General features: G+C 40.4%; 1 protein-coding gene across 3 annotated transcripts in view; it reads left to right on the plus strand.

Annotated features, from left to right (window-relative positions):
• Window positions 1–24,953, plus strand: part of TTC28 (tetratricopeptide repeat domain 28) — a 702,579-nt gene that overhangs the window by 35,813 nt on the left and 641,813 nt on the right. For 2 of the 3 annotated variants that reach the window (XM_072600072.1, XM_072600073.1), the window contains exon 2: window positions 10,881–11,159. In XM_072600072.1, the coding sequence (XP_072456173.1) occupies window positions 10,881–11,159 (279 nt within the window). Of the gene's footprint in view, window positions 1–10,880; window positions 11,160–24,953 lie in introns of those variants that run through there. The other variant, XM_072600074.1, reaches the window with a different exon arrangement.

A 24,953-nucleotide genomic window follows, 5' to 3' on the forward strand; every position in this document is an offset into this window, starting at 1 on the left:
TAGATTTGGAAGTGAACAACTAAGTGGTTAAGAAGGTGGTATCTAAGAACAGGATTTGGATTTGGATTTTGTTATCACAAAATAAAATAATGAGCTGGGTATGGTGGCACTCATCCCTAAGCCCTGCTGCTGGGGAGGCTGAAGCTACTGGATTGCTTGAACCCAGGATTTTTCAGCTGTAGTAGGACTAAAGAAGAGCAGTTATCCGTACTGTCTGGTATCAATACAGTGATCCCTCAGAAGCAGGAGTGGGGGTGGGGCACCATGCTGTTTAAGGAAAGGAAAACCAGTCCAGGTTGGGAAGAGAGAAGGTCAAAACTTCCACATCAATCATCAGTGTGAGATCTGTGCCTCCCTCCCTGGGTGATAGAAGAACTACTCTCTCTCTCTCTCTCTCTCTCTCTCTCTCTCTCTCTCTCTCTCTCTCTCTCTCTCTCTCTCTCCCTCTCTCCCTCTCCCTCCCTCCCTCCCTCCTCTTTCTCTTCTATCTCTCTTTCTGTGTGTATGTGTATGTAAAATACACAACTCTCTATAGAAAATACCCTAAATCTCAGGGGTGGGGGAGAGTTGCCTGGCTCATTCCCCTGTGCTTGTTTCTCCATCTGCTTTGGAAGGATCTCTGCAGGACTCTGAAGGTCCCCTCTAATGGACTGGTACATCTCCAAGGCTTCCTAGCATGGTACCATCTTCCCATAGTATATAAATTACATATATTTATGTATCATATATAAATATGGCATAAGTTATGCACACACATATAATATATACGTGCTGTATAATACATAATGTATACGTATAATTAGCTCCTGACCAGGGATGTATGGTGCACCTAGCAAGAGCTGATAAAGCATCATCTCTCAGAGTTTTGCAGATGAAAAATGGCTTAAAACTGAGGAGGAGGAAGGGGAAGATCACTTATATATACACAGAACCTGGACACGTAGAGCACAGTGCAGGTGAGGGATAACAGCAATAGAGACATATGGATTCTCACAGGAAAAGTCCAGTGTCAGCCCACAGGGAAACTGTGGCCTTGGGTGTTTATGCACAGGCCGAAGAACGGGTAACAAGCAAGATGAACTAGATGTCTTAACACAAATTTGGGGAATCTCCAAATTTAGCTTTTTTCCTTTTATTTTTTCTACTTACATGTAAAGATGGTTTTCAACATTCATTTTTGTAAAATTTTGAGTTCCAAAATTTTCTCCCTCCCTCCCCATTCCTTCTTCAAGACAGCAAGCAATCTGATGTAGGTTATGCATGTACAATTATGTAAACGTATCACCACACTAGTCATGTTGTGAAAGAAGAATCGGAACAAAAGGGAAACAACCACAGGAAAGAAAAAACAAAACAGTGAAATTAGTCTGCTTCCATCTGCATTCAGACTCCATAGTTCTTTCTCTGGACGTGGATAGCATGTTCCATTGAAAGTCTTTTGGAATTGTCTTAGATCATTGTATTGTTGAGAAGAGCTAAGTCTCTCATAGTTAATCTTTACTCCGTGTTGCTGTTTCTGTGTACAGTGTTCTCCTGGTTCTGCTCACTTCACTCAGCATCAGTTCATGTAAGTCTTTTCAGGTTTTTCTGAAACCTGCCTGCTCATTGCTTCTTATGGAACAATAGTATTCCATTACATTCATATACCACAACTTATTCAGCCATTCCCCAATTGATGGGCATCCCCTCAATTTCTAATTCTTGGCCATCACAAAAAGAGCTGCTATAAATATTTTTTTGTACATGTGGGGCCTTTTCCATTTTTAAAGCTCTCTTTGGGATACAGATCTAGTAGTGCTATTGCTGGATCAGAGAGTATGCATAATTTGGTTGCCCTTTGAGCATAGTTACAAATTGCTCTCCACAATGGTTGAATCAGTTCACAACTCTACTAAGAATGCATTAATGTTCTAATTTTCCCACGTCTTTTCCAACATTTATCATTTTCCTTTTCTGTCATATTAGCCAATCTGATAGATATGAGGTAGAGAAATTTGCATTTCTCTAATTTTATTTAACTGCATAGGAAACACTGGAACTTGATAGGATGAGAGCTATGACTTGAATATTACTTTGGAAAGAAAAGACATTTTTTCAAATGGAAGAGGATACACAAAAAGGGATGTGGGACAGTGATTGACATTGTATATTAAGAAGAAATAATAATATGAGGAAACCCAGTCTTCATGTGAAGGACAGGGTAAAGGATGATGCAGAGAAGCATGATGGGAGACAATTTGAGCAGAAAACAGAATTTATCTTGTCATTGGAATATGCCAAAGGTCTGTACAGAAAGAATACATAGATGAGTTTGAGAATAGATCATAAGCCTGAACATTATTGACAGAATATATTAGATATTGGACAGCTAGGTGGCACAGTGGATAAGAGTACTGGGCTTGGGGTCAGGAAGGCTCATCTTGCTAAGTTAAAAATCTGGCCTCAGACACTTACTGTGACGCTGAGCAAGTTTTTAACCCTGTTTGTCTCAGTTCCTCATTTGGAAAGTGAGCTGGTGAAGGAAGTGGCAAACGACTCCAGTGTCTTTGCCAAGAAAACCTCCAAAGGGATCACAAAGAGTCAGACACAACTGAAAACAACTGAGTGACATATTAGATAGAGAAAACTATAATTAGCTAGATATCTCATATTGCCTTCTCTTAGCAGAACAGCTAATTTCTTGACTTGCCTTAATGATAATTCTATTTTGGATTGAATCCTCATCAACAATGAGGAACTTGGTTCTCATTGGGAACTTTATGGGGAAGTCATGTGAAAGAGGAAAAACCAGGAGCAACGTGTTAAGCTTTGGATGAGAAAATTTTGGGAAATTACTGGCACTTAGTGCTATTCAGAAGTGGAATTGACTGCCTCTAGAAATAGTGAAATCCCCTCCTTGGAGATCTTTAGCCAAGGGCAGGATAAATTTATGGATTCTTGGTGAATTATGTGTTGGATTGTGGGACGTCTGAGATCCTTCTAGCTCCAGTAGTCTGTGATTCAATCTTTGATTTACAGAGTTTTGTTTTATTTACTGTTGACATTAAGGAGATTAATTTACTCTTCTTGGATCCTATGAGGTTTCTATAGTGGTGGAGCAAAGTGGTAGGTTTGCAAAACTAGCATTGATCATGGTGCTTCAAATGGTCATCGTGCAAATTATGGTTCAATTTCTTCCTCTTGGGAAATCTCCAAATACTAGTGTTCTCAAGGTCAGTGGCAGCAGCCAAATGAGAGCTTGCATTTTTGCTAGCATTTGCTGTTTAAGTTGCTTGAGAAAAGACCCCTTGGCTCTCTCTATAGCATTTCAGTTGTAGATTTTTATCCTTATCCTCTTACCAGACCTCTAGAGAAGATTTAACCATCCTGTTGGAAATTTTCCTATTTATCTTATAGCATTTTTCATTGATCAGGAGAGCACTCCTTAGCCTCATTCTCCGTACATGACTGACAGACCTTCTCTGCTTGGGCAAAGTGTTCCATGCGGGATTCACTCAGAATGCCTCCAAATTCATCTCTGGTGACCATAAGCCATGGGAAGGTTGAACTTGCTAGGCATGGGTGCCCTGGAGCTCAGGCAGGGAGCTCAGAGTTCCCTAAAGCTCAAGGATTGGCTACCTGAATTAGCTCCTTGTGCTTGGTTCTCTATTTACTTTGGAGGAATCTCTGCAGGACTCTGGAGGTCCCTCTATAGATTCTTGGTTGAGTGGGAAGTCTAGAAGTGATTCCCTCTGTGGCCTACTAGAGTGGTACATCTCCAAGACTTCCTAGCATGATGTCATCTTTTCTTAACCAGACCTCAAAGTACACTTGCTAACTTAATCCTTGGTAATTTGTGGTTCTCGGGCAACCCCCTTTCCCACTGTTGGGCTCTTTGCCTATCTCCCTACAGCTGTTGAACCTGTTAGGCATGGCTGTCTTCATAAACTTTATGTTCGTGAAAGGGGACCATGGCTCATTTTTTCCTCCTTCTCTGCCTTGGGAGAAGAATGAGGAGGATGATATATCTATGGACACACGTATTTCTCCTTCTCCCTCCCTATAACCTCAAGGCAAAGACGATATCTTTTTCTTACTGTATGTGTTCGTTTTATTTATATCTTTTGTTTTCCTATTGGTTAGAGTTCTCCCTATTACCCCTCTCTTAACTCCTCTCAGAGAGCTATCCTTTATAACTAAGAATTTGAAAAGAAAAAGAAGAGAAAATTCACTGAAACCATTGCCCATAAAAAAATCTGATGTATGTGCCATCCTCTTGGAACCCCAACTCTACAAAGGTGCATATCTCTTCTTTGGGGCCAACCTTGTTTATATTTTTCAAAACCTTCAATTTCACTTGTTACCAAAAAAGCTTTTCTTCTTATCAATGACTTCCACAGGGTATATGCCTAGCACTGGAATCTCCAGGTCAAAGGTTATGAACATTTTAGTCACTTTATCTGCAGAATTCCAAATTACTTTCATTTATTTATTAAATTTAGACATTTAGAAATATAAATGTTCCCCAAGTACTGTTTTAGCTGCATCCTACAAATTTTGGTATGTTGTCTCATTGTTATTATCTTTAATGAAATTGTTGATTGTCTCTATTATTTGTTTTTGACCCACTCATTCTTTAGGATTAGGTTATTTAGTTACCAGTTTTTCATTGTATGTTTTCAAGGCCCTTTATTCAATGTAATTTTTATTGCATTATGGTCATAAAAAGATGTATGTAGTGTTTATGCTTCCTTGCATTTGTGAGTTTTTTATACCCTAATACAGTAGAACCTTGGTTTACGAATTTAATTCATTCTGAGATTATATTTGTCATGATTTGTTTGTATTGCAAAGTGAATTTTCCCATAGGAAACAATGTAAAGTTGGATGATTGGTATCACATTCCCAAAAATATTCATATAAAAATAATTATAATTTCAAGTATAATTTCAGTTTTGTCCCTAATGCACCTGAAATATACCAGCAATGATTAGTACACAATATAAACCGAAAATAAAATAAATTAACCTGCAATTTACCTTTGAGAAGAGTCATGGCTGGCATGAAGGAGACAAGAGGGAGGAGGAAGGTTTATTGCTTGGAAGGAGAATCTCCTTCTATGAGAACATTGGGGATTTCAACGTAGGGAGTGTTCTCTCTTATGCTACTTTCACTAAAAATAAGACTAACACTACTTATTTTGCATTTTCTAGAATCACTTTTATGTTTTGACTCACTGATTTTTTTTCTTTAGTTCGCATCTGACTAGGAATCTAATGACACTTGCTTTTGACATTTTTTAAAATTTGTTTTCAGTTGTCAACAATCACTTCCATGAGTTTTAAATTTTCTCCCCCTCTCTTACCTCTCCCTCCCTGAGATGGCGTGCAATCTTATATGGGTTAAAAAAAACCAAACCATTGACCTAATTGAATGTCATCCCTTCATGAGTCGTTCAAGTCCAAACATGATGTTTATACTGTGAATTTTTATTTGTCCTGCAAGACAAATTTTGCAAAAAATTTTTCTTTGTCCAGAAAAACATACATAAACCAGGTTACTTGTAAACTGAGATTCTGCTACACATGGTTAATTTTTGTGAAGATGTCATGCACAGTTGAGAAATGTGGATATTCCTTTCAATTCCCGTCAGTATTCTCCAGAGGTATATCATATAGTTTCTAAAATTCTATTCATCTTTTAAACTTTGTTTATTTTATGGTTAGATTTATTTAGGTCTGAAAAGGGAATAAATTAAGGTTACCCACTAGTGAAGTTTTATTGTCTATTTTCTTATGTAACTCATTTAACTTTTCCTCCAAGAGTATGGATGCTTTGACATTTGGTGCAGGTATATTCAGTACTGATATTAATTCATTGTCTATGGCACCTTTTAGGAAAATGTAATTTTCCTATTTATTTCTTTTAAAAATTAGATCTGTTTTTGTTTTGTCTGAGATCATGATTGCTGTTTCTGTCTTTTTTCTTAGCTCCAGCTCAATCATAATAGATTCTGCTTCAATTTCTTATTTTGACTGTATGTACATTTTTTTCTGTTTCAAGTATGTTTCTTGTAGACAACGTATTGTTAGATTCTGGTTTCTAATCCATTCTGCTATTTTCTTCCTTTTTATGGTTGATTTCATCCCATTTACTTTTACAGTTATGATGACTAACTGTGTATTTCCTTCCATCCTAGTCTATTTCTCACTTCTGAGGTATATATATATATATTCCTCTTTTTCACCCTGTCCCCTCAGGAGTCTGTTGTGTTTCTGACCATTGCCTCCCTTAATCAATCCTCTCTCTTATCCCATTCCCTTTCTCTTTTTTAAAAAAATTATTTTTGATGTCCTTTTCTTTTTAAACTTTGAGTTGCAAATTCCCTTCCTCTCTCCCTTCCTCCCTCCCGGACTCCCATGACTCTCCCATCTGCTGAGAAGGCAAACAATATAATATCAGTCATATATGAAATCATTCAAAACGTACCTCCATATTAGCCATATCACAAAACAAAGCAGAAAAAGTGAGAAAATTATACTTTGATTTGCACTCAGAATTCATCAGTTCTCTCTCCAAAGGTGAATATGCAGTTTTCCAGCATCAGTCCTTTGGAGTTTTCTTGGATCACTGTAGCCAAATCTTTCACAGTTGATTGTCATTATACCATTGGTATTACTTGTGCATAGTGATCCCCCAGTTCTTCTTCTCACTTCATTTTGCATCAGTTCATATAGGTCTTGTCATTTTTTCCCCTTGAAACCACCGTTATCGTTATCATAATTTCTTATAACATAATAGAAATCCATCACAATCATATGTACAGGCTTTTCAGGCATTCTCCAATTGATGAACATCTCCTCAATTTCCAATTCTTTGCCTCCGCAAAAAGAGCTGCTATAAATATTTTTGTACATGCAGATAATTTTCTTTTTTCTTTGATCTTTTTTTGGGTATAGATCTAGTAGTGATATTGCTACATCAAAAGGGTATATAAACTTTTATAGTCCTTAGGGCGTAGTTCCATATTGGTCTCCAGAATAGGTGAACAGGTTTACTACTCTATCAACAATTCATTAATGTACCAGTTTCCTCTCATCTCCTCCATTTGTCATTTCTGATGGGTATGAGGTGGTACCTCAGAGTTGTTTTAATTTGCCTTTCTCTAATCAATAGTGATTTAGGACATTTTTAGTATGACTATAGCTGGTTTTGGTTTCTTCTTCTGAAAATTATCTATTTATATGCTGTACCTACTTATCAGTTGGAGAGTGGCTCTTATAAATGACTCTTTTATAAATTTTACTCAGTTTGCTATATGTTTGAGAAATGAGGCCTTTATCAGAGAAATTTGCTGTAAATTTTTAAATATTACTTCATTGTCTGTCGTACATTTTAGCAAAATGTAATTTACCTGATTATCCCTTTTAATTAGGTCTATTTTTGCTTTTACTTTGTCAGAGATCATGATTACTACCCCTGCCTTTTTTACTTCAGCTGAAACATATTAGTTTCTGTTTCAGCCTTTTATTTTAACTCTGTGTGTGTCTTTTTATTTAAGTGTATCTCTTCTAAACAATATATTGTTGGATTCTGGTTTTTAATTCATTCTGCCGTCTGCTTCCATTTTTTGGGTTAGCATGTCCCATTCACATTCACAGCCTGATAACTAACTGTGCATTTTCCTCCATCCTATTTTCTTATGTTTATCCTTCTCTCTCTCTTTTTTATCCTGTTCCTTCTCAGAAGTTTGTTTTGTTTCTGATCACTACCTCCCTTAATCTTCCCTCCTTCCTCATATCTCTTATCCCCTTCCCCTCCTCTTTCTCTGTTGGTTAAGATAGATTTTTATACTCAACTGAGTGTGTGTGTGTGTGTTCTTTGTTTGAACCAATTCTGATAAAGAATGAGGTTCAAGCATTGCCTGCCACCCCCAACTACCAGTTCCCTCTCACTTTAAAAGCTCTTTCCTGTACACCTCTTTTATGTGAGAAAAATTTCCCCATTTTACTTCCCTCTTCTCTTCCCCCAGTACATTGCTCTTTCTCACGCCTTTGTTTTTTTGGGAGATGATCCTAACCTAATCAACTTACTCCTGTGCTGCCTATGTGGACTCCTTTTAACTGCCCTAATAATGATCAAGTTCTTAGGAGTTACATGTATCATCTGTCTAGTGTGTAGGGTGTTCAGGGAGGGCTAGCACTTCTGGGGTCAGGGCTTGCCAAGCTCTTTTCAAGGCTGCTTATCTACTTTTGGTGTCCGTCTACCTGTGGCTCCAAGAATATGTAGCATGTGCCATGGCTATACCCAGGATCTTTATTTCCTCTATTTCCTTAAATGTCTGCTTATTCCCCTGTAGAACTATATTCTGTTTTGCTTAGTAGGTTGTTCTTGGTTGAATTACTAACTCCTTTGTCTTCTAGAATGTCATGTTTCAAGCCCTCCTGTTCTTTAAAGTAGTAGCTGCTAAATATGGTATTTGAATTATTTCTGTTAGTCTTGTTTTTAGTATTTTCTCTTTTATGGGACTTCTGGATTTTGTCTGTAACATTCCTGTGAATTTTCATTGTTGGATTTTTTTCAGGAGAGACTGGTAGATCCTTTCAATTTGTGCCTTGCCCTCTGGTTCTAAGAAATCTGGGCAATTTCACTTTATGGTTTCTTGAAATATGCTCTAGGCTCTTTGTTTTTTGTTCATGACTTTCAGGTAGTTCAATGATTCTTAAATTATTTCTCCATAATATATTTTTGAGTTCAGTTGTTTTTCCCATGAGACAGTTCTCATTTTTTTCCATTCTTTTGACTGGTTTTTTTTTGTTTGTTTTTTTGCTTTTTGCTATCTCATAGACTCATAAACTTCCACTTGGCCAATTCTAATTTTGAAGGAATTATTTTCTTCAATATTTTTACACCTCTTTCCTCAAATTATTAATTCTCTTTTCATGATTTTTCTTACATGACTCTTATTCCTCTCCCCAATTTTTCCTCTCTTATTTGATTTTTAAAATCTTTTTTTATACCCTTAAAATCTCTTTAAATTCTAGGAATTTTTCTTAGGCTTGTGTATTCATCTTCATTTTTCTTTGAGGCTTTGCTTATAAATATTTTTAAGTCATTGTCTTCTTCTGAGTTTGTGTCTTGAGCTTTTCTGTTACCCATGGTAGCTTTTTATAGTTCATTTTTTGTTTGTTTGTTTTATCATTTTTTCAGCCTGTTTCTTGATTTTGGACTTTATGTTAATTTTGAGCTCTGCTCATCTAGAAGTGGGAGGGGGGCGGATTGTCTGACTTGAGTTTCTGTCTTCTTGTGACTTTCACAGTTCTTCTGAGGGTCTGTAAGTTTTTGTTTCTTCCAAAGTAGTCTAATCTAGGGTGAAGTCTGTTTTCTGCCCTCCTATTCTACATTCTCTTAGTTCCTGATCCAATCTGGGAACCTCTGCAGGTTCAGGGTGACTGAAATGCTGAATCATCCTTGCTTATGGTGTCCTGCTCCAGTTGTTCTCCTACAGGAGGCTTATATATGTGGCTAAAGATTAGAATTACTTTGCAGAAAAATTGTACCAATTCACAACTCCACCAATAATGTATTAGTGTGTGTCTTTCCACAACCCCTCCAGAACTGACTATTTCCATTTTCTGTCATCTGTGCCAATTTGCTGGATGTGAGACAAAACAGAGCTGTTTTAATCTGCATGTCTGTTAATTTTAGTGATTTGGGGGACTTCTACTGTGTGGCTATTATTGTAGTTTAGTTATTTTTCAGTCATGTTCAACTCCTTGTGACTCCTTTTGGGCTTTTCTTGGCAGAGATACTGGAGTGACTTGTCAGTTCCTTCTCCAACTCATTTTACAGATGAGGAAACCAAGGCAAGCAGGGTGAAGTGACTTGCCCAGGGTCACATGGCTATTAAGTGCCTGAGGCCGGATTTTAATTCAGCAGGGTGAATCTTCCTGACTTCAGGCCTTGTGCTCTGTTCACTGAGCCACCTCACTGCCCTTTTGTGACTGTTAACAGTGAGAAATTCTTTTTTTTTTTTTTTCCAGAACTGCCTTTTCATGTCCTTTAACCACTTCTCTATTGGGTAATGTTTTCTTTCCTTTATGTACTTCTGTGGCTTGGACCTTTGGCTTTTCAGTCTCAGTATCTTCAGCCCCTTAGTGCTGAAGGATGGTGCTGATGGATGTATATTTGTTCTTTTGGTTTCTCTACGTCTTCCTCCTTTTGACTTCTCACACTTCCTTTTTCTTCTCTTCATCATTCTGTTCCATGTTGTTTTCCTCCATCAGATTTCCATTTCTCTTACACTGATTCAGTTGTCTAGTTTTCTGTATATGGTTTGGGCAGCTTGGCGGTCATTGGACCAGTCCTGGCAGACTTTCAGATCTTCTCTAATGCCACCCTTGAGAACCAAGGTCCCTAATAATATTTTGTCTGATTGCCACCATGGGAGCTGGAAAACACCTAGACTGTTATAGTCCCTAGGGGGAGCGGGATTGCAAAAGTGGACAGGTCTTGGAGTAGATGGATTTGGCCTAGGGTACCAAGTTCACTTTTAGTTTGGGCCAGGATGGACAACATACAGCCTCAAGGCCACTTGAGGACCTAGAGGGCTGGATATGTTCTGTGAAGTTTGGATTCAGTCAAAGAGCCATACTTGAGGACCTAGAGGGTCACATGTGGCCTCAAGGCCAGAGGTTCCTTGCCCCTGGTTTGGGCATTTTGGATTCTGGCAAATCCGTTCAAATGCTAAGACGAATGTGTGGTCTTAATACAGTTTTAGAAGTGGTCATGCCATTGCTAAAAGGTTTGGATCTAGAATTGGTAAGGAATTTTAAATTACAGTACTGTTAAATGTGTCAGAACTCTCTGGTCCTTATTTGACAAGGTTTTTCTTTTTGTAGATTGCTCTTTTTGGAGCCAAGTCTTTTAGCAGAAGAAGCCCAGATGGGCCAGCATTGAGCAAAGCTGAATTTGTTGAGAAAGTTCGTCAGAGCAACCAGGCCTGTCAGGATGGAGACTTCGACACAGCCATTGTCCTGTATAATGAGGCGCTCGCGGTGGACCCGCAGAACTGTATCCTGTACAGTAATAGGTCTGCAGCTTACCTGAAAATCCAGGAGTATCATAAGGCCCTGGACGACGCTATCAAAGCCCGCCTCCTAAATCCCAAATGGCCAAAGGTAGGAAGCTCACCTGTGTGCAGAGAACTCTGATACCTTTGTCGGCTTTTTCATGTAAGATTTTGTTGAATCCGAAGGGCCGTTAAGTCTTTAATAGTCTGTGTTCCAGCGGATGATACCGTGATTTTATCCCACTATGACGAGTACATCCCTCTCTGTATCTCGGAGCGTTGTGTTTTTTTCGGAGGATGGCTTTTGTTGATGTAGTTGGATTTTTGTTCTACTTTTTCTTAGTTTCTTGGAAACCTGTCTTCCTGGCTTTGGTCGGGGCGTTGGACGTAGCGCTTTGGAAAGTTGCTTGGTACTCAGACCAGACTTTTCTAACTGGACATAGAGTAACTACCTTGTTTGCTTGGTGATGATCTTGTTCTCTGTACTTTAAAACTGTGTTCCTTGAGTGAAACGACCTCTCGTAAATAAGTTGTTATAATAATCTGGATACCAACCACAAAGCAGAACAGTCTCTGTTTGGCATGTACTTTATTTTCAGTAGACTTCTGTAGCTTTGGTTGGCTTTCTTGCTTTATTTTTGAAATAATTTCCTAGTACTAGACAGAAGTTTGCTTGAGTTATGTGTTGTTCTAGGTCATGAAAACATCTTGAATATACTGTGTATTCTTAGATGTATAATGAATGTTAATACAAATTTTTAAAAAATACATTTTGATTGATTTTTTCATTTTTATATCATAAACATTTTCCCTCTCCCTCACCTTCTTAGAGAGCCATCTCATAAACAAAGAATATTTTTTTTAGAGAAAAAGTGGGAGAAAACAAATCCAGCCCATCTTCTGCAGTGTTGCACAGCTCTGTACCGTACGGTTCTGCAAAGGAATGGGGTGTGTCTGTCTTCTCCTTGTACCTCTTTGGGGCCACGCTTATTCTTTGTGACTGATCCGTGGTGGTTGTTCTTTGTCTTTATGTTGTAATATTATTGTGATACATGTTTCCTAGAGGACGTGTGCGTGACGGTCTCCTGTGGGTGGCACATGGTGTTGCTGTGTTCTTCTTCTATTGTTCTTTTCCTTCTGGGGTTGTTTTGTCTTCATGACTTGTTATGGTAGTATATTATTCCTGGTAGATTTTCTTTACTGAAAGGTTATATAAACTTAATAGACACTTGCGATGTGTCTATGGTGCATTGGACCTCTGTAGGTCCAAATTAGTGGAATTAATTCAGGAAGAGTTTGATGATCACTTATTCTTTGTAAAGAAGAACAAGATTTTCTATTGATAGAGAGATAAGACATATTACAGATGAGGAAATTCAAACTCAGAAACTGCCACAGGTTCATCCCAGAGCACAGGGGGCAGTGATAGGGCTGGAAGTGTGGGGCTCTTTCCAGTCATCTTTTAAAGTAAGGGATTCTACATTGTCCTGATCACCTCATCAGCCCCCAGGGTTTAACTGGCATCTTCATAAGATGATCCACATGCTCGCAAACGTGCATGGATGTGATATATTTATGTGTATGCACAAACATGTGAATACAGACACATGCACATGTACCTACATCTATGTGTATACATATGTATATTCCTTTAATACCTATGTTTACATGTATGACTGTACCCATATACCTGTATCTATACCTATACCTATCCATCCATTCCTAGTTTTTTCCTAAGGTTCAATCTGGCATTATCAAATTACCAATTGGACATTTCCAACTAGTTGTCATGGACTCACCTTGGACTCAATGTCAAGACCTTGTAATCTTTTCTCCCAGACCCTGAGGTCTTCCAGATCTGCCTCTTTCTGTCAGTGGCTCCATCATGCTTCCCATTTCTCAGGTTCATAACTCTGCATTATCCTCCACCCTTCACCCTCCCTCACCTCGCATGTCCAATCATTTGTCAGATCTTCTACATCTGCCCCCTTCTCTCCACTTGCACAGTGGACATCTTTGTTTACCCTCCTGACCTCTCACCTTGATTATTGCCTTAAATCTCTCTGTATCCCGTTCATCCTAAACATTGTGGCCAAAGTCATTTTCCATAGGAGTGGATCTGACTATAGCACTTCTCTCAGTCCATTCCTAAGGCCCCAAATTGCCTTTAGGAGTAATTTATCTGCCTTCCTCATTCTATGGTCCAGCTCAACTGGCCTTCTCTCTATTCCTCATTCATCTCTCATCTCTGTGCCTTTGCATTGGTTGTCCCCCATACATGGACTGCCCTCCCTCCTCAGAGAGTCCCTTTCTTCCTTTAAGATTCAATTCAAGCACTATCATTTGCATCCCTCTTTCCCTCCCTAAGTTGTTGTTTGGTTGTTATGTCCGACTCTTTGTGACCCCATGGACCATGGCACACCAGGTCCTTCTGTTCTCCATGATATCCTGAAGTCTGTCCAAACTCATGTTCTTTGCTTCCATGACACACTATCTGTCATCTCATCTTTTCTTTTTGCTTCTAGTCTTTACCAACATCAGGGTCTTTTCCAATGAATTCTGTCTTCTCTCTATGTGGCCAAAGTATTTAACTTCAGCTTCAGTAGTTGTCTTTTCAGTAAATAGTCTGAATTAATTTCTTTAAGTATTGACTGATTTGATCTCATCACTGTCCAAGGGAGTCTCAAAAGTCTTCTCAGATCCACAATTCAAGAACATTATTTCTGCAGTGCCCAGTTTTCCTTATAATCCAACTCTCATAGCCATACATTGCTACTGGAAAAACCATAGCTTGGACTATACAGACCTTTGATGGCAAGGGGATGTGTCTCTGCTTTTTAGAATGCGGTCCAGATTTGCCATAGATTTCCTTCCAAGAAGCAAGTGTTTTTTAATTTCATGGCTGCAGTCACCATCAGCAGTGATCTTTGAGCCCAAGAATATAAAATCTGACATTATTTTCATTTCTTCTCCCTCTGTTTGCCAAGATGTGACGGGAACAATTGCCATTATCTGAGTTTTCTTTTTAATGTTAAATTTCCAGCTAGTTTTTTAACACTCTCCTCTTTTACTTTCATCAAGAGGCTTTTTCATTCTTCTTTACTTTTTGCCACTAGAATGGTATCTTCTGTATATCTGAGATTGTTGGTATTTCTACCAGCAGTCTTCATACTAGCTTTTCATTAGTTCAGCTTGGCATTTTGCATGATGTACTCTGCATATAAGTTAAATAAATAAGGTGACGGACAATATACAGTCTTGCCATACTCCTTTCCTGATCTTAAACCAGTTTTTCTATGTTTGACTCTTACTGTTGTTTCTTGGTCCAATTGACCTCATTCTCTAGGCCATCTGGCTCTAGATCAGTAACCCACCATCATGGTTATTGGCGGTGTTAAGATCTTTCTTGTATAGTTCTTTTTTGTATGCTTTCCACCTCTTCTTAATCTTTTCTGCTTCTGTTAAGTCCCTACCATTTGTGTCTTTTTGTAATCTCAATTTTTACATGAAATGTTCCCTTGATATTTATAATTTTCTTCAAAATATCTCATGTCTTTCCAATTTTATTGTTTTCTTCTATTTCTTTGTATTGCTCTTTTGAGAAAATATTAGAATCCCCTCCTTGCTATTTTCTGGAATTCCTCATTCAGCTAGGTATGTCTTTCCCTTTCTCTTTTCTCTTTGACTTTTCTTCTTTCCTCAGTTTTGTTTTTTTACAGTTTTCAATTGATTTATTTTTAGTTTTCAGTATCACATCGCACACTGTGGCTGTTTCTGTGAACAGTGTTCTCTGGGTTCTGCTCACTTCACTCAGCATCAGTTCATATAAGTCTTTCCAGGATTTTCTGAAATCATTTCTTACAGCACAATAGCATTCTATTCCATTCATTTACCATAATTTATTCAGCCCTTCCCCAATGGATGAGCATTCCCTCGATTCCCGGTCCTTGGCCACCACAAAGAGCTGCTGTGAATGTCTTTGTACATGTGGGTCCTTTCCCATTTTTGTGATCTCTTGGGGACGCAGACATCTGTTTTACTTGACTGCTCTTCTTTTTCTTTGGGATGTTTTCTTCTCGCTGCCTCCTGTACTGTATTGTGAACCTCTGTCCATGGCTCTTCAGGGACTCTGTCTATCAGATCTAACCCCTTCACTCTGTTCATCACTCCTGCTTCATATTCATCAAGGATGTTATTTAGATCATCTCTCTATGACCTGATGGTTTTCCCTGTTTTCTTCAATTTCAGGGTAAATTTTGCAGTAAGAAGCTCATGATCTGCGCCTAGTCAGCTCTGGGTCTTGTTTTAACTAACTGCATAGAGCATTTCCATCTTTGGTCGCAAAGTATGTGCTTAATCTGATTTTGAACTCAGTCATCTGGTGATGTCCCCATGTAGAGTCATCTTTTGGTTGTTGTATAAAAGAATGTTATGACTAATGAGTTATCTTCACCAAAATCTATTAGTCTCTGCCCTGCTTCATTTTGTGTTCCTAGACCAAACTTGCCTGGTATACTAATTATCTTTTGATGTCCTACTTTAGCATTCCAGTCCCTATGAAAGTGACACCTTTTTTTGGTGTTATTTCTAGAAGATGTAAGTCTTCATGGAACTGGTCAACTCTGACCTCCTTGGCATCAGCGGTTGGAGCATAGACTTGTATCACTGTGATGTTGAATGGTCTGCCTTGGATTTGTCATCAGACGCATGTGCAGCCTGGCTTCCTGTAGACTTTGGTCCTGCTGCTTCATCCTTTCTGGAGCTACTTGTAGCCAGCCTCTGCTCTTCCCCAGTATGTGTTGGATACCGTCCAACCTAAAGGGCTCATCTTCCAATATACTTTTTATCATTTTAATGCTGTCTATGGGGTTTTCTTGGCAAAGATACTGGGGCAGTTTGCCATTTCCTTCTCTGGTGTATCACCTTTTTTTCAGAACCTTGTACTATGACCTGCCTGTCCTGGGTAACCCTACATGGCATAGCTCATAGTTTCATTAAACTACACAAGCCCTTCTGCCATGACAAGACAACGATCCTTCCCACCCTATCTTACATTTCATTACTTTGTACATATTTGTTGCCCTCTTAGAATATAACTCCTTTTGAATTGGGTCTATTATCATTGTTTGTACTTGTCTACCCAGCACTGAGCTTTGTGCCTAGCATAGAGCAGAAGCTTGATGCATACTTACTGGTTGACTGGTTTCATTGAATTGAGCATTATAGAGAATGTAGTGAAACTGATATTACCTGTTTCTTTTCTGGTTTGCGTCAAGTCCCCAAGTGTTTATTAAACAATTATTCTTTGCCAGGCCCTGTGCTAAGAATTGAGGATACAAGTAGAAGCAGAAGGAAAGTCCCTGACTCCAACTGGCTTATATTCTAACATATGGAGATAACACACAAGAGGGAACTGAAGAGTTTGGGAGGTGGGAGGCAAAGGTGTCCACTCATTCCGGGGTGTGATGGAGGGTATCTGGAGGATCAGGAGTGGGGTCCAACAGGAATGAAGGAGCAAAAGAGGGGCTTTCCTAAAATCAGAAGTGCTGAGAGGAAATGAGAGGAGGGGGCTGCAGAAGTGGAAGGATCTTCTGGAATGAACCAGCTTGTGGCACCAAGTGACGAAGGTACTTGCCGGTATCCATTATTCCTGTAAAAACTTTGAAAAAAATATTTTTATAGTTATAGATATGGCTCCTCTATCAATTATTAGCTTTCTTCTGCCTGCATGATTGGATCTCCCAAGTTTTTACTGAAAAGAATCCACTTTTATATTGGTTGGTTTATCACCAACATCACATTACTGCTTGTTGTTCAGTGTAGTTTCCCCTAGTTTTTTTGGTTGTCATAATCTCAATCCCATGATCTTGCCTCAGTTTGCCCATTTTTTCCACTTGAGAAGTAGGCAGTCTGTGTGTGCCTCCAGGAGTCCCACAGGATTACTGTCACTGTCCTTTTATGGCAGTGCTGTACAGTAGCTGTCCGCCTCTCTAGAGGCCTCTTCTCTTTGGTATTGTATTGTGTTTTTCCTTTGCCCTCTGGGTTGTCTGGCAGATATTCCTTTTTTGTATTACCAGGGTCTGCAAAGAGACAGGAATCCTACCACCCAGAGTTGCTAGCTTGGTGACCCTCGGCACTGAGTCATTTAGCCTCTTTGGCTTTGGTATTTTCCGCAGTAAAATGAGGATAATGACACCTATAGAACATACTTGTTATTGTGAGGTACAGGTGAAACAATGTACATAAATTGCTCTGCAAACTTGGAGGTGCTACGTCTATAACAGCTAACTACTGTTATTACCTTTGTTGCACGCCGGGCCTGACACCGACTGGATTGGTGCTTCAGGATCAGGGTCAGAGTGAAATGAGACACTTAGGCCGTCTAATGGTCAGGAAAAGGAAGTTTCTTTAGCCAAAATATGGAGAACGATAAAGCCGCAACTCTTTTGGACGTAGCTTCCTTGCTTCTCTGCATTTGCTTGTGGTGGCAGGCAAGGAGTTACTTACTCCCTCCTTCAGGCTGGCTTTGGAACTTGAGCCCCAGGAAGCTACACTGAGTGGTTCAATACTCCTTGGTCCCCTTGGCCAAGTACTCTTGAGGGTGGCTTCAGCACCTTTCCTGCTTTAGTCATGAAGACTAGACTTGTCTCAGCGAGGGGCTTTTTGCAGAGTGTTTTCTCATCTTGAGTCTGTCTACCTGCTAATTCCCTCTCCCCAAAACTACCTCGGATTTCACTGCTTAGAGCCCATTTTTATTTACTGCCTTTGTATTTCCGCTGTCCATATTTCTGTATGTGCCTGTTTCCTCCATTAGAATGTAAATTCTTTGGGGGCTAGAATTATTTCCTGTTCTGTCCTTTATCCTGGCACATAGTTGGCCCTCAATACATGATAGTTGGCTGTTTAAAATGGAACACTGTGAGATGCAGGGAAGCTAAAGAGTTCCCGTAGTCACATTCTAGAAGAAGGCCTGGAATCAGAGGTGCCAAGGAGCTTTCTGCCCTGAGTGCTCCAGGTTTGTGGTGGGATTTCATATTATTTCATCTTAATGGCAGTTGAGTTATCCAGAACCTTCTAAGGAATTAGTAAGAAGCAGGAAAAGTGGTTCTGCAAAGACAAGAGTGAATATGAGTATGTGAATAAGGACTGGAATGTCCTCAATTAATGCAGGTTGGCACCTTCTTGGTAACATGTTCTTAGAGTTGCCTAGTACACTGGGTGGTTAAGCCACTTGCCCAGGATGTGTCAGAGGACTTCCTGGCTTCCTGGTCAGCTTTCTATCTACTGTATCATTGGGTACATATCCATTTCCATAGTAAACAAAACCTGATTGTCTCCCATTTCTAATGTTCTAGACTGTAGCACTGAAGAAAATCCTTTTTCCATTGACCTTTGGGAATAATCATGTTGTTCGTGTCAACCAAGTTCACCCTTCTGAATGTTTGTTAATTATTCATGGTTTTAGGAGAGCGTCTGGATCTGTGATTTCATATCTAAGGGGACTGTGGGATGAGGAAACTTCCCTACCGATGCAGGCTGGCCCATCTTGGAGAATTGCTCAGGTCACTGCCATGTGAAGGGACTTGTCCAGAGTCACCTCGCCCATGTGGGGAGAGGTGTCACTTCAGCCCAGGGTTTCCTGGCTGGGGCTCAGTCCCTCCCAACGGCTCCAGGCAGCCTGGCACACACAGTCACGTCACAGGAGATTCCAGTGTGTCTGAGGCTAGGCCCTGACTATTTGTGATCATCTCTGAGTGGCAGATGGCATATTTGGGGCTTTTTTTAGTAGCTGAAGTCTTGAGTTTGTCTTTCTTTTGGTAGCTGAGAGTTGCTGCAGCCCTGTCCAAGGTGAATGTGCACAAAGCAGTCTTTGTTCCGTCATTGTTAAAGCCCCGGTGCAGACACCCCAGGGTGCCTGGCAGCTCTCTCCTGGCTCCCCTGCAGGACCTGCGGGCTTTGGTTCTTTCCCTTTTATTCTTTGACTGCTGTTGATCTAAGAGGAAAATAGCCATTTGATTTTTTTGGAGAGGAATTTTTCCCATAAATGTCAAACTGAGGTAATGTCAGAGTCTTACATTGCCATGGAAACTAAGGGCCTGGGGTCCAACTGGCTTCTCAAAGATGGGCTCCGTGTCCTTAGGAAATAATGCAGGAAGCCAAGCTCCAAAGGGAAATCCTGCAGTGGAGGAATCTGAGGAAACAAGAACTCAGTCATGGGCAGGAGCCTTCTCTAGCTCACTGACTTTCCGAGACAATTTGCTTTTCCAACGCCCTGATTGAAGTACGCTGCTATGTGTGTTTTTATCAGATTGTCAAGATGTAAGCATCCGAAAGCATATTGAGGAAATGTCAGGTGAGGTCAGGCCTTTAACGTATAATTCCCATATGATATGTGATTTCCACCAGGGAGAAGACTTTCATGACTTTAAGGGAAATGGCAAAACATTTTCGATTGTTTATATTTGGAAATGACAGTACTTTTTGTACTTAAAAAATCCCTCTCAGGACATTCAAGTTTACCATTCAGACAATATGTGAAATAAAAATGCCGCAATCACAATCCAGCCTGAGCCTGGGCTGATTCTGCAAGGACAGCCCTGTGTAGAGGGAGATCTGACTCCTCATTGGCTGAGAAAACTTTGATCTTTAAGTGCTCCAAACTTGCTCTAGTGGGGAAGAGTCTTCTTTAGATTGAGAGGGAGAATCAGGAGAGAATTGAAGACTAACTCGGAAGAGAGAAAGCAGACTTTGCAATGGCAGATAGGAAGCCTTCCTAGAGCCACAGGCATGTGAAGAAGTTATCCCCCATCATGTACCTTGAGTTCCACTCTCTGTGATCCAGGACACTACGTGTCAGTCTCTTGTATTTGTCACCAGAGTGGACTTCAGCTAGGTGAGACAATAGAGACAGGAAACCTTGAGTTCAAATTTGGTCTCATTCACTTCCTAGCTGTATAACAGGTTCCACATCTGTAAAATGGGGATAATCAAAGCATTCACCTCACAGGATTTCTGTGATGATCAAATGAGACATCTGTAAAGCACTTTGCCAACCTTAGAATGCTGCATAATTGCTAGCTATAATTATTATTCCTGGTGAGATCATTCTCTCTTTGGTTGAGCTGAGATTTTATCATGTTCTCAAGTCAAAGAGTGGATTTCCTCTGGTGTAATCTGTTTCCCCTAATTTATGTAACCTCCCCAATTCCTGTTTACTGATTTGTTTGATAAAGAGGTTTATTAGCTCTTTCCATCCCCCCTTTCATGATTGTTGTGTATATAACATTTGGTAGAAGGCAGCTAAGCTAGCCAGAGCAACTTGTGTTAACATCTCCTTCAGAGTGATGAGGAAAAGTGGTTTTTATTTTAAACTCCTGAAAGAGCATTTTTGAATTGTAGTATTTAGTAAATATTACCCTAGTCCCCCTCTTAGAGACTGGAGAGTGAAGTAGTGATCACCCAGCCACTGTTGGGCCAGATCCTGCTGCTCCAGCTTAAAAAGGCCAACATCTCCCACTGCATTCAGAGCCATCTCCAGTCCTCCTGATCTGTATCTGTCCACTGAACCCAGATGACTCCGGAGGAGAAAGTGAGGCTGGTTAACTGCACAGTCCTCCCTGCACTTAAATCCAATGCACCTGGATCATCTTTCTGATGTCATGGTCCTATCAGAGAATGAAGAACAAACAAGTATAGCCAAGCCCTTTCTCCTAATCTCCACTAGGTGGAAGTTGCAGTTTGTCTTTGGAGACCTAGAATGGGACAGAAACCAGATTCCACATCAGATATCCATCTAACCATGCCACATGGGGGCCAGCCATTTTATGTTAAATGCATTCCCATCTATATTACATGTGAGTTGGAAAAACAAGTTCCGAGTCTGACTGTATTTATGAAAACCATTAAAGATGATTGCTAACAGCTTTTAAAAACTACTACCTTCCAGTGTAGAATATTGTAGCTAAAGGCTGGTGAGTGATGAAGTGGGAAGAGGGTGAGAAGAGAGAAGGTGGAGGCAGCAGTTGAGGATAGTTTTCTGAAGGAGATTAGCCCCGAAAGGGAAAAAATATGTAGAATGTAGGCAGCACAGAGGGTAGATGGGTCAAGTGAGGACTCTTTGAAACATGAGGAAATATGGGTGTGTTTGTAGGCAGCAGGAAATTCCCCTCTAGCCAGGGAGAGATTGAAGATTTGAGAGTGAATGGGGACAAGAGCGGGGCAATTTACTAGAGAAGATGGGATGGACTGAGATCAGGGTTGATACAGAGAGGTCAGCCTTGGTAAAGGGAAGGGCCGCCTGGTCACATGAGATGGAGTGAAAGAGGAGAGAGTGAGGGAATGTGTCTGGGGAGGTAGATGAGGAGAAAGAGGGGACAGGAGGCAGCTCATGGCCAATGACCTTACCCTTTTTAGTGAAGTGTCAGGGAAGGTTCCCAGTTGAGGGACGGGGAGTTAAGAAAGCTGGTTTGGTACCTATGTCACGTTTATTCCAGAGATTATAGTGGAAGGGGTGATTAGCTTTAGAGTAGAATGTTGCTGGGCTTTAGGTTGGGGAGGGTTGGGAATATGGCATATGGTCAGTGGGAGGCAGAGAATGGGGTCTGAGAAATGTCAAATCAGAATTGCTAAAATGGGCAAGGTGTGATGGGGAGATATTTGTTAATCTTTGAGGAATGAGCGAATGAGTTCAAGTAAGTTATTAGTTATTAGAAAGAAGTCCTTGATGTCCCAACGTGTGGCAGGAGTGTGTGTGTGTGTGTGTGTGTGTGTGTGTGTGTGTGTGTGTGTGCTCCTGCTTGACCCTCAAGGTGCTATCTTGGGTTCTCTTTTCTCCTCCCTCTGTACCATTTCACTTGTTGATCTCATCAGTTCCCATGGATTTAATTATCATTTCTATGCTGAAGATTCTCAGATTTACCTTTTCGACACCAGCCTCTCTTCTGCCCTCCACTCTTATATCTTCAACTGCCTTTTAAATATCTCAGACTGGTTGCCCAGTGGACATTGTAAGCTAAACATGTCCGAAACAGAACTCATTTTCTTTTCTCCTAAAGCCTCCCCACTCCTCCCTTCCCTGTTATGGTAGAAGGTATCACCCTTCTCCCAGTCCCCCTGGATCACAGCCCAGGAGTCACCCTGGACTTCTCATGATCTCTTACCCCCCAGATTCAATATGGTACCAAGGACTGTTCATTTCACCCCTGCAGCATCTCCCTAATGTGCCCCCTTATGTCCTCTGACACTGTCCTACCCTGGTACAGTCCCGTATCATCTTACACCTGGATTATTGCAATGGCCTGGGGGATGGCAGTGTCAGACTGCCTCCAGTCGTTCCTCACTCCAATCCATCCTTCATCCAGCCACTAAAGTGATTTTCCAAAAGGGCAGGTTTGACCATGCCACCCCCTCCTCCTGCATCAAACTCAATTAATTCCAATGGTTTCCTTTCACCTCCAGTATCAGATACAAAGTCATTCAAAGTCCTTAATAATCTGGCCCCCTTCTGCCCTTCCAGTCTTCTTACACTGCACTACCCCCCACCCCCATGAGTGCCCTTCAATCCAGTGACACTGGCTTGTTCCCTGAACGGGGTACCGTGTCTCTTGCCTCTGGCTGTGCCCCACCCTGGAATGTTCTCTCTCCTTGTCTCTGCCTCTTCACTTCTCTGGCTTCAGCTTGTAGCTAGTTCCACCCTCTACAGGAAACCTTTCCCAATCCCTCTTGATTTGTCACCTTCTCTCTTTTAATCATTTCCTTTTTATCCTGCCTATAACTCATTGGTATGTATTTGTTTGCTTCTCTTCTCCCACATTAGACTTTGAGAGCCCTGAGGGAAAGGACCGTCTTTTGCCGTTTTTTGTATCCTCACTGCTTAGCACAGTGCCCAACACATAATAGGTGCTTCATAAATGTTTATTGGCTTTCTCTCTCACACAGAATATGCATATATACATATATAATATGTATGTGTTTATACAGATATGGCTAGGGATCGGTACTGAGTATATGAATTTATTGATAGAAGGAACTGGTAGTGAGGAAGCTTCACACAAAACAGAGAATGTTTTGTGTGGGCCAGCACAGATATACTGTATGATATTCAGGAAATATAAACCTAGCAGTATGGAGAGAAAGTGTGGTCCCCCAGATTTTGGGAGCTTTGCAGGGCATTGAGAAGAGGAGCAGTTTACTGAGGGTCCCACAGCCAGGGTGGTCAGAGGGGTACTTGGAACCTGTAGCTTTCTGCCTTTGAGGCTGGCTCTCTCCCTGTTATGTCACACTGAGTCTTGCATGTATGGAAAATAGTCACAGGGCAATTTGGGAGGGTGGGGAGGCTTCATGTAAAAGTGGCACTTGAGTTTGGTTTTGAAAAGTATTAAAGATTTTAGGACGTGGAAGAGATGAAGTACATTCAAAGACATTTGAAGCATGGGCATGGACAGAGGTTTTATACCCTTTTAGAATAATTAACAGAAATTATTTGCAATGTGGGCATTCCTCTTTCCAGGCCTCAATTTCCTCTTTTGCACAACGGTGGGAATTTACTAGATAATCACCAAAGGCCTGTGACTCCTGTGCTTATGTTAACTTCTAAATAGCCTTCTAGGGTAGTTGTGATTGTCATAATTTTAACTCACTTCAAAGAAGATCCTAAAAATGAATGCAAGTATTAAGAGAAATTGAAGTATTAGCAGAGGTTTTAATCAACTGAATTTGTAATTACAGTTTTTATTTACTAGTTGAAACATTGTTTGAAAGTATCCTAGATTCTTTCTAATATTAAAACATATTTTCTGATTTGACAGCAGAGGGAGCTATGAGAGTGGGTTTGCATTAATTTCTTTTCTTTGTGATATGTTTCTTGACCTGGAATACACAACAGTTTTTTTGTACTGTGGGACTGAAGTTTAATGCTGGATTTACAGAATCACAAATCACATTGAAGACCATGGAGAAGCTCATTTACCAACATTTTAGTTGAAGGAAAACATTTCCTACTTCTTCAGTGCCCTTGAGTGCAAAGTATGGTACAGAATGTAAGCTGAAGGTCTTCCTGATAAGGAGCTTATGTCCTGTGTTAGCCAAAGAGAGGTGCTGTGGACCGGGCAAAAAGGATGGTGCTCCATTTGCTATTCCCTAACCTTTGCACATTGTAGAACTTCCAGAAATGGCAGGAGGAATTCACAAATATTTCAAAATGTATTCCTATTAATATCAACCATTAAAATAATTCAAAATATGAATTCCTCTTTGTTTTGTAGGATGGCACGGCAGGTTTTTAGTTTTGTATAAGTGAAAAAAGTAGCTAAAACCTCTTTGAAAATGTGTCTCTGAGTGTTTTCAAAAGTCGTCACCTAAAGCACTGCCAGCTGTTCTTGTCTGGCCACGCTTCCTCTCCATCCCCTTTTGTCGTTAGTCTCGGGTAATTTGCTAGATGTGGGACTAGGCTGAGACCTAGCAGCTTGCCTGAAGTGATGCCATTAGCTTAGGACAGAGCTAGTGCAGAATGCAGGCCTCTTTTTTTGTGGGATTGCCATCTTTCTACCTTTCCTGCATGTATCTATTTCCTGAATATTATGCAAATTAGAAAATGTACAGTACATTCTGTTAGTGTCCTTTTCTTCCTGTCGAGGAATTAGCCTCAGGAAGGCTCCTGCCTGGAGGGAGAGCTCCAGATCATGTCCAGCCTGGAGTTCCCTTCCCTGGGCTAAGAGAGGTACCCCCCAGGCCCAAGTTTATGTTTCCTCATTTCACTGTCACTGAATGAGTGAACGGAACATGATTTAGGAACTGTGTCGTGTCACCTCCATTCCTTTTACTGAATGGCTTGGGGTATTCCCACATACCAAGAGAGGAAGGTGAGTCTTGAAGAAATTCAATTCAGTACCATTCTTCGAGCATT

Source organism: Notamacropus eugenii, chromosome 4 (genome assembly GCF_028372415.1).
Source record: "Notamacropus eugenii isolate mMacEug1 chromosome 4, mMacEug1.pri_v2, whole genome shotgun sequence".
Taxonomy (NCBI): Eukaryota; Metazoa; Chordata; class Mammalia; order Diprotodontia; family Macropodidae; genus Notamacropus; species Notamacropus eugenii.